The 12726-nt window shown below is 38.3% G+C and overlaps 1 protein-coding gene across 14 annotated transcripts in view; it reads left to right on the top strand.

The window, feature by feature from the left end:
- Positions 1–12726, top strand: part of lmo7a (LIM domain 7a) — a 61673-nt gene that overhangs the window by 22020 nt on the left and 26927 nt on the right. For all 14 annotated transcript variants that reach the window (XM_028435385.1, XM_028435383.1, XM_028435384.1 and 11 more), the window contains exons 5-7: positions 9981–10011; positions 10768–10881; positions 12447–12666. In XM_028435385.1, the coding sequence (XP_028291186.1) occupies positions 9981–10011; positions 10768–10881; positions 12447–12666 (365 nt within the window). The remainder of the gene's footprint in view (positions 1–9980; positions 10012–10767; positions 10882–12446; positions 12667–12726) is intronic.

The raw sequence follows: 12726 nt of genomic DNA on the forward strand, positions 1-12726 counted from the left end.
GCCGATTGCCAATATGTAACTGGCTTTGATTGATCCAACTCACACCTCTTCAAATTTCCTCTTTTATACATTTTTAAAAGCAACTTCCTCTCCTGGGAAGCACATGTTCTCTCATGTGAGACATGGTCACGCATCAGACTTTTACAAATGTAAGTAGAAGATACAAGTGTGCAGCCTGCCCAACCTGACTAATACTACACAATCAGAACATTCTGTTAAAGCTCAAAATCTAGAAAAAAGAATGACTGAAGGTGCCAAATATGAGTCGATTATAGCCATGTAGTTGAAACAATCCTCTAATTATGGAGAAGTGGTTATTCATGACTGCTTTTTGACTGAAAGTATAATTTACTGTAATCTACTCTGCCGCTAAGACACAGTCATAATGTTTATTCAGAATAGCTTTGTTGGTTTGCGTGCTCACTTCAACAGCTCGCAGTATGTTGAACAACCCGTTCGGTTTTTGCACAGGTGTGCCTTCAGGAGGAGTGTGGCAGAGCTCGGTCTAACTGTGACTTTTACGCTGTACAAGCAGAAAGAAAAGTGCACGAGCAGCAACACCTGAAGGCTGATGACCAAGAGGGGGATTATTGGGTTCAAATACCAGTTTGGGAGGTTAAATGTGCTTTAGAGCTTTTTAACCTGAACCAAAACTCTACATACCAGTGATTCTTCTTCAGCTCCTCTCACCTGGTGATGCCACATACCTGTAGTACTGGGAGTAACTTTGTTTAGCCTGAACTATTCAAAGAATTCCCAACATGAGGAAGAGAACTTCCTTCAAAATAAACAGGGCTTTAAATATTATTGTAGCATCTTTCTTCCTCCAAATGTTACTCAATTACCAAATATGATACATTTTGGCATCTTAAGTTTAACCGTAGGCTATTCTTTTCACATGTTGGCGCGGCTTGATCTTTTCTGTGATCCACCCAGGCAGGCCTGGCACTGACTATAGTGTTGAAACCGCATTCGTCACAAAGGCACATGATGCTATATTTCAACAAGAGTGGGAGCTCTAATTAAACAATTCTGCTTGCCTTTTGTTAGGACACACCCTCTTCTCACTGTAGGAGGAGATAAAAATCATTAAATGTGACTTTCAGACTCATAAATGTAAATATAGTTGTGCGATAGACCTATGCCCTCTTTTTTTTAATCTGATTATACTTGCATAACCTTGGCCGTTTCCAGTAAAACACTTTCGATGTGACAGCAGTAAATGAAAGTAATAGGAATTTTTATTTCGGGACAAATTTAGCTCCAACTAAATCCATTTTTTTGCAAAATATTCTATTTTTGGTCACTTTGATGAGCAGGATTGATTGCACTGGTATCGGGACTCGTGGTAAAAGAGCTTTTAATAGTTTGCTGAGCTCTCACAGTACATCCTCCCCCCATACGTGCTCTTCCTGAGTTCCTGTGTGTGTTTTTAAAAACTGAACGTGAGAGAGCAAGTTGTTTACTCACTCACTCGGATGAAGTCTTTCTGTTTTGGCTGCTCCTGACCAGGAAATGGACCGAAAGCAGCTGTTTTTCAAGCAGGCTTTTACTTATGAAAATGCTGTGCTGGTTTTGCGTAACAGATCAGATTTCAGCTACTGTTGCTACCGAGCTGCACCATTTATAAACATAAACACAGTGAAAGGGATAACACACACACACACACAGAGAGAGAGAGAAAAAAGTCTTTGTCGGTGGTGCAGCAGACACTCAACCAAAGGCTTGATTACACTGTTGCATATCAGAGGCTAAGCAAATGAGCTGTAGAGAGCTCCGAGAGAGAGAGAGAGAGAGAGAGAGAGAGAGAGAGAAAGTCGTTTCTATCAGCTGTCTTCACCCCTGGTGTCTGTCCAAGCTCCACTCCCTTAAACCCAGTCTGACAGGTGCTTTGCTCGGCTTTACTGTTCTCCGTGGTAGTTATTCTGTCCCACCTTTGTGTTTGCTCAAACCTCTTTGTATGAAACTGCCTTTTATGGCTTTACACGTAGTTTGAGTTTGCTTCCTATTGTTGCCTTTGTGAATCTAATGGTTTACTTTAATGCTCTCTACTCGCTGGGCTCCTGTTTTAATTTTGTTGACAAAAAAGTCTCGTCGCAGTTTTTAGGTCGATTACTGTTTTTTAAGTGACAATGAAGAGACTAAGGTTGTGTTCAAAATGTCATACTAACGTACTACTCATACTAAGTCTGACGTCAAAATTAGTGCGTAGTGCGTTTATATTAGATAGTATAAAATGATTGAGTATGCAAGAAATACCCAGATGTACAGTATACTATATTTCACACTAGTCATACCCGACCGCACCATGATGCATTTGGAGCGCAACGTAAAATCGTCCTGGGACCGGCTTCAAGCTAAAAATCAAACATCGCATTTTCAAAACAAAAGCATTTCACCCTGTCTTCCATTAGTTTTTAGTTTATTAAATAGGGCTCTTGTTTTGAAGCTAACCGGAAGTTTGGTCAGTAGCACAATGGAGGGTCTCTGAAAATTTCTGAACAGTCGGCATGAAATGTGTTTCTGTGAGTTTTATGGATCAAATGACCACATGTTGATATTCTACTTGGTCAGTTGGAAGTTTACTTCAGTGGGAACAATACTTAGTAGTAGTATACTGTATAGTAGACTGCAGTATGTACTACAAACTCAATAAGTATATACTGAGTATGCCATTTCAAACACAGCCTAAGACTAATTAAAAAAGAATACATGTCTTATGCGTTGACCACATCAAATCTGTCTGTGTGTATTTACAAACATTAATATCATCCCTTATCAGGTTGATAAATGGTTATTTAATCTTTTTAAAAAATGCAGAAACAGGACTATATCTGTCACAGATTTAGTCGACTAAAATCTTCAAGTCATTTAGTTGACTAAAACTAGACTATAACTGAAATAGCCCTTGTGACTAAATTTAGACAAAACCTAAGTTGCATTTTAGTTAAAAAAACAATGACTAAATCTAAAAATTTTCCGACAAAATGAACACTGCTGGGTATTACCAACGAACTTGATATTCATCAAATGTCTTAAAAGACACTCCATCAAAAGTTGATTTCATGTTTTCGCTGAGGGGGATAGATGCACTGCATTGAATGTTGGCTGAAGCTCCATGTGGTGAGAGGACACTTAAGGCCACACTAGATCAGGTTATGGCAGTCATAAAAGCTCATTTAATGTCCCTTCTGACCTTTGGGCTCTGTCATTGTTGTAACGTTTGCCTCGCCAACACTGACTATGCTGGGTAGCGTGTTGGGAAATATTTTATCTGATAAAGGCTGTTTATCAGTTGCAAATAGATTCAATATCAAAATTGCAGTGTAGCATGACAAATGTGTTGTGTCAGAGACCGACTGATAACAGGAGGCTTTATGCTGATTGTGACATGTTTTTAAGATCACAACTGGCCCATTTTGAACAATAAAGATTAAGGGAAAAAATGTGGTGTTACACCTACGACACTCATCCTGATTCATCACTGGAAACTGTGATTCACAGCCATTTGAGAACATCTGCATAGGTTAAGTGGACATTAATATTCTTTCATTGAACCATTAATACTTTACTGCTTTAACCTTATTGTTGACTTTCAGCTTTTGGAAAGTTGGCACCACATACTTCAATCTAGGGAAAAGCCCAGGTTTTGCCAGTTTCCCCCGAAACAATACACAACTGAGCCAATTACTTCACGTTTGACCTGTGTAAATGTTTTAACAAGTGTTATTTATCATTTTAAAAAAAAGGCTCAAACCAAAGCAGAACATCTGGCAGAAGAAAAGGAAATTACACCGTGGCTGTTTTTCTGTAACATAATTCCTTTTGCTGTGTTGAACCCTTTTCTTGTGTTAGCTATATAAATATTATTCCTTGCTCTTCTGTCCAATCACAACTCAATCTTTCATGTACGGCAAGCTATTTTAGAACTACGAGCTGAACATGGATTTTTTTTATTTTAATGCCAACGATACGCTGACAGATTGTTGGTGTTGTTGGCCAATGTTACAACGTTTTTCTGATCATAGACCAAAACTCTAGCAAAATGTTGTTTTAGTGTCAAAGCGATGTGATTAAGTAATTAAATGATTTATTTATTTATTTTCCCCATGTCTGCGTATGTCATCAAATGTTTTTTTTTTTTTTACAACAATCCATGTTGATGAAATAGTTTGAATTTTGTTCTTGCAATAAAATTAATTAATAATACATTTATTATTTTTGCTTGGTTGTGACCATCACCAGCCCTATAGGGAAGGGTAAGCTAGACTTTATTATATAGGAAGAAAAAAAATGTGTGTAATGGGGGGGGGGAATACAAGGGAAATGGAGTTTGGGAGGACTATAAAAAGAAGAATAAGAGCAAAGCCATTTTTTGTTGCACTGTTGCTATAATGTGTTGTGGCTAATGTTTAGAGAAGTGATGAATCCCCTTTAATGCCCTGGCAAGAAAGTGAAATATACAGTATGTGGTCCTCTTATTGTTTAGTCTGAGAACCCCGAATAGCCCTTTTTGAATCAAGATATTCCACAGGGTTGCGACTCAACTTTTGAATGATCACTTTAGGTGATCGTCAGCATGTTTGTAACACTATATTTCTATAGATGTTATAAAAATCAAACAGTATATGAATGAAGACATTAGAGTCAGAGCTGGAACAGGAGTTGGTGTATCTTCTTCAATAGAGAAGAAAAGGCAATAACTCTTGAAGTATCTAATATCAATAAATACTTTCACTTTCTGACATCTGAATGCTTTAAATGCTGCTCCCTTCAATACACCCGACATGAAAAACAAGTTCAGCTCATTCTTAAGTTTCTTTGGCCGTAACTTCATGGTTTTGCTTCTCTCTTAAGGCCCTAAAGGTGTCTTTTTTTGGCTGCAGTAAACAGGTACAGTGTGTTGTAGTCAAACATCCAACGTCTAGAGTTGGAACACTATTGTAGCAGTGACATTACTCTTTATTCTACGACGATGGTTTTTCTATATGTAAATCAATCAGTTGGTGGCAGAGTAATCATGGGATTCATTTACAGATCAAGCATCTTATCCAATGAAAATGTTCAGATCTACTCCCAAAGAATTGTCTTTGGTTTAAGAGGCTAAATCAGACATGGGCAACTGGCGGCCCGCGGGCCACATTCAGCCCTTGGTCTAATTTTATGCGGCCCCCAAAGTAAATATACAAAATGACAGAAAAATACATAAAACAAAAGCAAGAATACATAAAGAAAAAATACAAAGAATTACAACATTGCAGGAAAATACAGTAAAAGACAAGAAAAACGACAGCTGTAATACACAAAATGACTCCAAATAACACAAATCTACAACAAATTACACAAAATGACATAAAAAGATATACAAAATTATAGAAAATGACAACAAAATTACAAAAAATGGCAACAAAAGTACCCAAAAAGACAAGAGAAACTCAAAAAATGACTGCAAACCCACACTACTAGCAAACAAGCAAAACGACAATAGAATTACACAAAGATTACTCCACAAAATGCAAGATGACAACACAAATACACAAAATGCCACATAACAAGTAAGACAACCACAAACATACACAGAACGACAGAAAAACACCCAAAATTACTATAAAAACTCTTTGTTCTTTTCTGTGTTAATGCTCAGATTGGAATGTTGATAATGTGGCCCTTTGATCAAACAAACACAGTTTTGTGGCCCCCACTGTGATAGAAGTTGCCCACATCTAAATGGACTCTTACTGTTCTGTTGATGTGATTAAACTGAGCTACTTTTAAAGAGTTAAGTCTGGTCTGGCAATCAGTGCAGTTTTTGCTCTGTGCTCTTCAGTAACGGACACTAAACACCCCCCTGCAGAGCGCGGTTCAAAGTCTCCCTCATCTCTGCTGTTTGATTAGGCAAATTATTGACGAGGGCTGATGGCTCTCCGTGCCAAAAAATAAGTAAACGGTAAAGGGCTCAAGTAGAAGACACGTTAAACTTCCTTGTTCTGTTAAGAACGTCAGTGGACTGTGATGAACAATAGGGAAGAGGTGTGGCTCTTATGCAACATATCACAATGTTCAATCGTTAGACGTCAAGCATCTAGTAGTATGTTTATGTATGCAAATGTTTTGATGTTGGAATGTAATAGCATTCTCTTTGTGAGTTGAGGGAATTATGGGATATAAATGCACTGCCCTGTTTGTTGACACTTTGGGTGTGGCTCTGTTAGCTAGCAGTCCCGATACCACACTGCTGCAATCAATTTCTGTTTCCTTGCTGTGTGACCGAGGGAGGGATGATTGTGAGCAGCTAATAAACACTGCCCTGAGACGTAAAGGGAGCAACACAAGGCTGATGTTTGTGCTCTGTGTGTGTGACACGCCAGCCTCACCATGAGTCCACGCTCACAGAGGCCGTAGTGTCTCGGATCAGCCCAACACAACGATGTCGGACAGTGTCTCGCTCACAGCTGATTCCTCTGTCCTCGCTCCTTTTGTGAGGGCTGCTGGGCGCTCGTTTGAATGCACACATACAGGACATACAGTAGATGAGACTGTCAGATGCGGGGTGATGGATCAGTGCAGAGCGAGTGATTTTTGGGGCAGGGATTTGCTTCTGACTGTAAGTGTGGACCAAGTTTTTTAAGTCTTTATAGCTCAGTTGCTGTGTAAAGGTGGATGCTGTTTTTATTACCATTTATGGAATTCATCAGGTGATAACACTGAAAGGGGAAATAGGTGATAATGATGTAGCCCAGTGGTTCCCAAACTGGGGTAATTGAACACCAGGGCGATCACAGAAACATTTATTTATTTATTTTTATTCTTTTTATTTAAGTAGCTACAGTACATTTCAATGAACATTCAAAAAAATTTAAATATGTCAGATTATAGCCATAGGTTCATTTCCATCTGTTGTCCCTAGACAGGCTGATGTAAGAAAATGTCACACTGTCAATTTATGTATATATATATATATATTAATTTATTATAATTTTTTTTTTACATGCACACAGACTTTTTCTCATCCATCAATAATAATTTGTGGCACAACTCTTTAAATTACACCACAGGTGAAGTTCAAATTTTAAAACGAGTAAAACATCAGAAATAAATGAATAAAAAAAAGGCCTAAATTCAAGGTTAATGTTGGACGAGACACAGGGAAGAGCTTAGATGAGCCAGCAGATACAAATAAATCATGTATATCAATGAGCCATGGGTTACTTGTGATAAAACATAAAGGCTAAAGGATACAAGGGGCAATACATTTTGGGAAACACTGATGTAGCTTATATGGATGTAGTATATCATGTCAGTCTGCCTGATGGAGTGGTAATTAGTGATGATACCTTTGTGCTGGTTTGTGTTGCATTATCTCTGTGCCGTTTTGCATGTTATCGCCCTAACTTCACACTTATCCATTTGCACTCTGTCTGGTGATTTGTCATTAGATTTTGCTTTCTTGTGCGTAGCATGGAATCAAACTGCATGTTGCAGTCTCATAAAACCCAAAAGAGGAGTAACTACAGGATAAAGTATACAAATCAGTGGACAGACAGATGCTCGAATAAATCAGAGTTTATACCTCATTTATGATCATATATGACAGATTTTATTTCCCCTGTTTGTTTGCAGACCCTCTTTAAAACCCTGTTTGTCTGAACAGGGTTTTAATTTGACTTGTGTTGTTGTTGTATAATTGATTTCTTTTTTTCTATGTCAGTGCACACATCTGTGCATCTTCAACTCTAATTTCACTGTGAAGCGCTTTGTGCATTATTTCTGAGAAGGCCTAAACAAATGAGCTTTATATTTTAGTGTCAGAGCACTGTACGGTACGTCATGTCCTTACTTCCTTTACATTTATTAAGCTAATATTTCATTTTTTTAACTTTTCTCAGTAGCAAGAAATGTTAAGTTTCTTTAAATTGTTGGTTTATCATTAATGTCATTGGTTTATTGGGATTTTCAGACACACCTGTAAATGTACAGGAGTAATTTCACATTAAGATGCACATACTGGGTTTTGGGGAAACTTAATTAAGCCCTTAATACAGTCATCAGGGTTATTATTGTGCCAATGTGTGTCATTCCTGATTCATTCAAAATGATCGCTCTTAAAAGAGCTCCACAAATAAATCCAGTTTTATTTTAAGGTTCTCCATCTCCAGTCCAGCTTATATGTAATTGTTTGTTTGTCTGTGAGTAGGATTAGAAGTACTTAATGGATTGTGACAACATTTTACCCAAAGATAGACCTTAAGCCACGAAAGACTCAAATACATTTTGGAGGGGATCCAGATCAATATACTGATTCTGGATCCGTTTAAAAAAAATCCATAAATCTCTCCCTTTCATCATTGGTGAATTTTCAAAATGACATATCTCGTTTGTAATGGAGTGATCTTTATGAAACTTGACTGAGCTATGTCTGGTTGGTCCAGATCAAAGCCAGATTGTGCATTTCATTGCGATATTTCAAAAGAATGGGGGCCGTCCATACATTTAGACCTACGGAATCATTTATTAATGGGGATAGAAATGTCTTCCAGGCCTTTAAAGTGTGAATACCATGATCAGGATCACTGATCCAGATGAATACCTGGCAAAGATGAGATTTGGTGCTCTACACGCTCTTGTTTTAGATTTTTCTGTGCAACAAATGTCCCCATGACATATCTTCAAGGCTGATGACAGATTGATCAGATTATTTCTTCATCTACTTCACATGTAGATGAGGGCAGCGCTGATAGTTGATGAATAATAAAGATTTGAGTTGCAAGAAAATAGACACGAGACGATATACGGATGTAACAGATGCTGACTGAAAATGGTGAGGTTTGAATTAAAGTGTATTTTACTTGGACTTGGATCTGTTCCTCAGAAGAGGAATGTCATGGAATCACTGTGATCACAACAATCCGACTATCCTAATCCCATTAGCATCATGTAATAAAGAGTGAAGATGTGGAAATTATTGGGGAAAAAACAAGTCCTTTGATTTGCACATGAACCACTGCAGGTTTTCTACAAGGGGCCGCATATTATTCTGAAGAAAAATATTCTTGCAAATCTATGAATACATCCTGTTTAACAGTTCAGATGTTCTAAGTGTGTCCTTTCCTTAATAATAGACACATGTGATTGCTTTGACTTTACCCACAGAGGGTACAGGACCCTGAGTACTGCTGCTTCTGTCACGTGGTAAACACAGGCCTGAACTATAAAGGCTTCCCAGTCTCAGCAGGTTTATTAGTTACGGTGCGCACTAGGAGCAAGTTTCTAAGAAACCCAAGTGCTCATGGGTACTGAGAGACATGGAAGGCTATTGTGTTACCACATGATCGCAGGAATGTGTAGCACGTACGAGGGATGTAAAAAAAAAGAGTTTAGGGTCTTTAGGGTTATACCCTTTGTGCTGGTTATTGCCATAAACTGATAGCTCTGAGCAGACACTGCAGCCACCTTACATGACAAGTACAACGTGTACACAAGAAGAGAGTAACATTGGGCTACAAAGAAGCTGTGAGATTTGTTTGGATTTCCAGGAGCACATGTGGAAACAAATGATTTTCAGCGATTCCCAAACCTACATTATATGGCTGAAACTGTTTAGTGCTCTTGGCAAACGTCGGAGCGATTCCTTTTCCTTTTTGTTTCTTTAGCTGAGACATTACTTGGATGGAAATGGCATATTTTAAAACCTATTGCCATGTGATATCTGGAAAACAAACCTGTTGCTTTAAGCTTTGACTTTTTATTGATAACTTGATTTAGCATGACAGAAATGGACAAAATCAGGTGTGTTTGTTTAATCTTTGTTGTGTTGCTGTGTGTGTGTGTGTGTGTGTGTGAAGGGCTGCTGGTAGTCTCTGGATTGTACTCTCAGTTTCCAGCTCTTTCACCGCTCAGCACACAGACCCAACGACGCCCCCTGTGCCTTTGTTGTCATGCTCTCTCATACACCTCTCTCCTTTTTTTGCTGTTTCTCATAGACACGAAGAGACCTGCAGAAGACTAAAAAATGTGAGTCTTTCTTGGATGTTATCATTTGTTTACACATTTGCGAAATTTGCATTTGAAAGTATGTTTATTTCAAAATCAATGTCAAATACTTGTCGTTTTAATGCCATAATCAATTGTAATAATCCCTCGCATCGCCTGCGTTTTAGAAGATGTCACACGTTTGTTGTTTTTTTTTTCCGTATATTCAACTTGACCTTCTCCGACAAAGCTAAAAGTACCTTGATTTGTAATGTCACAAAAGTAATAAAAATGCACAGCGGTAAAACCAGCGTGGTGAAGAAAGATTAAGTTACATGACAACTGGAACATCAACTAAAACAAGTATTTCAAAGTCGATTTACATTTTAGCTGCTCAGCAAAATTATGTGATTCATCATAAATTTGTCCCACATACACACATCTCCAAAGTAAAGTTCCTGGTTGACACCCACTGGTGCATGGGGCTAATATTGGTACATATTTGAAGCGTATTGAATTACAACATTGTGTAACTGAGCTAAAAGGGACCATTTGCTTTTAAAAGCCCACAGCGTGTGTGTAAATAGATTATGTTTTTAGAGTTAAGTCAGTATGGAGATACTTCCAGCATTACTATCCAAAAGCCAAGCTTTGTTTACCTGTCCATGCTAATGATATATACACACAAACAGCAGATAGAGCACTCTAGATGAAGCTGGAAGAACATGAAAACAGTTGATCTATCACTGTCGATAAAGTAGTAGACGTGATCTGTTGAGCTTTTTCCTTCATCCTCAGGTGTTGATTACCATTTACTGGCTTGGCAGAAGAGCTCAGAGTGATCATTTCTACGATGGGCCTTACCTGAATTTCAAAGCATTTGAAGGATTATTGGGCACAGCGCTATACAAGGTAAATATCCAGTGAAGCTTAATGAACTACTTCACCCAAACTTTCCTAAAATAAAACCTCAAGCGGCACGTGGAAACCACACAAATCCTCACTTAAAACCCTTCTTTTACACCCAGCGCTCAGTAGCTTTTCCGCATTCTGGTATGTAGACAATGTCTGCGAGAACTGCAGCACAGGCTGAGGGGTCGCACTCTGCCACCCGTTAAAACCAAAGCTATGTTAAGTCAAGAATGACCCGATCCTTTGACTCAACTAATTATAATCTTGTTTACAGCACAAACACAAGCGCACTTTGCATAGTTCAGATGTAAAAACACCCACGTCCTCTCTTCCTGGAGCCTCTGCCCTTCCCAGATGATTCCAGTGTTGAGTTTGGCACCTTGCTTTTATGTAGATTTATGGCTATTGTGTAATGCCTCCATAATTCAAACAGGCTAAATGGATTTTCAGGGGTAGCGGCCATTTACAGCCCTTATCACAAGTGAACCATAACAATTGGAGTAATTCCAGGCTCGGTTGAGTTGTGGGCTTGTATTGTTTGGTAAGACTTGGCTGATTACAGAGTTTAAAAAAAATGTATATACAGTTCAAGTGCTCAACTGGTTTTTGCTTGTTTTCTAGTCATTCTGGTTAAAGTGGCTTCAGGGCTTCCTCATGAGTTTATGTGAACTGTAAGACTTTCTTTACTGTCCTTCAGACCACTCGACATGATCCAAACAAAGCTCAGTTGCTTCGTACTCAGTGCAGATAGCCTGAATGAAAGACTATAGTATACGGTATGTTTGTTCCCACTTTACCTGGGTTTTTTCTCATCCCACACAGGGAAGATACATTGAGTAATTTAGAGGTGAGCAACTTCTATCACAGCGGGGGGCCACATTATCAATGTTCATGTGAACATTTTGAATCATGACCAATCTAAGCATTTATACGGGGAAAAACTGAGTTTTTATAGTAATTTTGTGTGTTTTTCAGTCATTCTGTATGTTTGTTGTTGTCTTGCTTGTTATGAGGCATTTTGTACATTTTTGTTGACCTTTTGTGTATTTTTCCAGTAAAAATATATGTTTTTTTGGAGTCATATTGTGTATTTGTGTTTTCGGTTTGCTTGTTTGTTAGTACTGTAGATTTGATAATTTTTTGTGTTTGTCTTATCTTTTTGTGTACTTTGTTTTAGCCATTTTGGGTATTTTTGGGGTTTTTTGTCCTTGTTATTTCGAGTAATTTTGTGTATTACTGATGTTGTTTTGCTCATTTTTGTAGTAGTTTTGTATTTGTACTTTTGTTGTAATTTTCTGTAATTTTTTATATCTTTTGACTCATTTTGTATAAATTGTTGTCGTTAGTTGTCTGTTATTTGGAGTAATTTTGTGTATTACTGTTGTCGTTTTTCTTGTCTGTTACTGTATTTTCCTGCAGTCTTGTAATTCTTTGTATTTTTTAATGTATTCTTGCTTTTGTTTTGTGTCATCTTGTACGTTTACTTTGGGGACCGCCAGTTGCCGATGTCTGTAGTAATTGGCCACCAATATGTGAAAGTGTGACTGCTTGCGTCTGTGTGAAAGGCTCTACAAGACACTTCCAGCCAGAAAGGCGGCAGCATCAGAGACAGCGGTTTTGGAGACAGGTGGTACTCAGAGCGAGAGGAGCTCAACCATCTGAGAGCAGGGGGAGGAGGAGGAGGAGGAAGACACAGGAGAGACGACTCTTCGGACAGCTTGGACTCTCTGGGCTCCCGACCTCACAGCGTTTCATCAGAGACCACTGTTAAAGGCAGCAGCGAAGGTAAGGCCTGCCAAATGTTTACAGGATCATCTTCATCTATCTATATATTACTTTACATGT

Source organism: Gouania willdenowi, chromosome 21, assembly GCF_900634775.1.
Source record: "Gouania willdenowi chromosome 21, fGouWil2.1, whole genome shotgun sequence".
NCBI classification, from domain to species: domain Eukaryota; kingdom Metazoa; phylum Chordata; class Actinopteri; order Blenniiformes; family Gobiesocidae; genus Gouania; species Gouania willdenowi.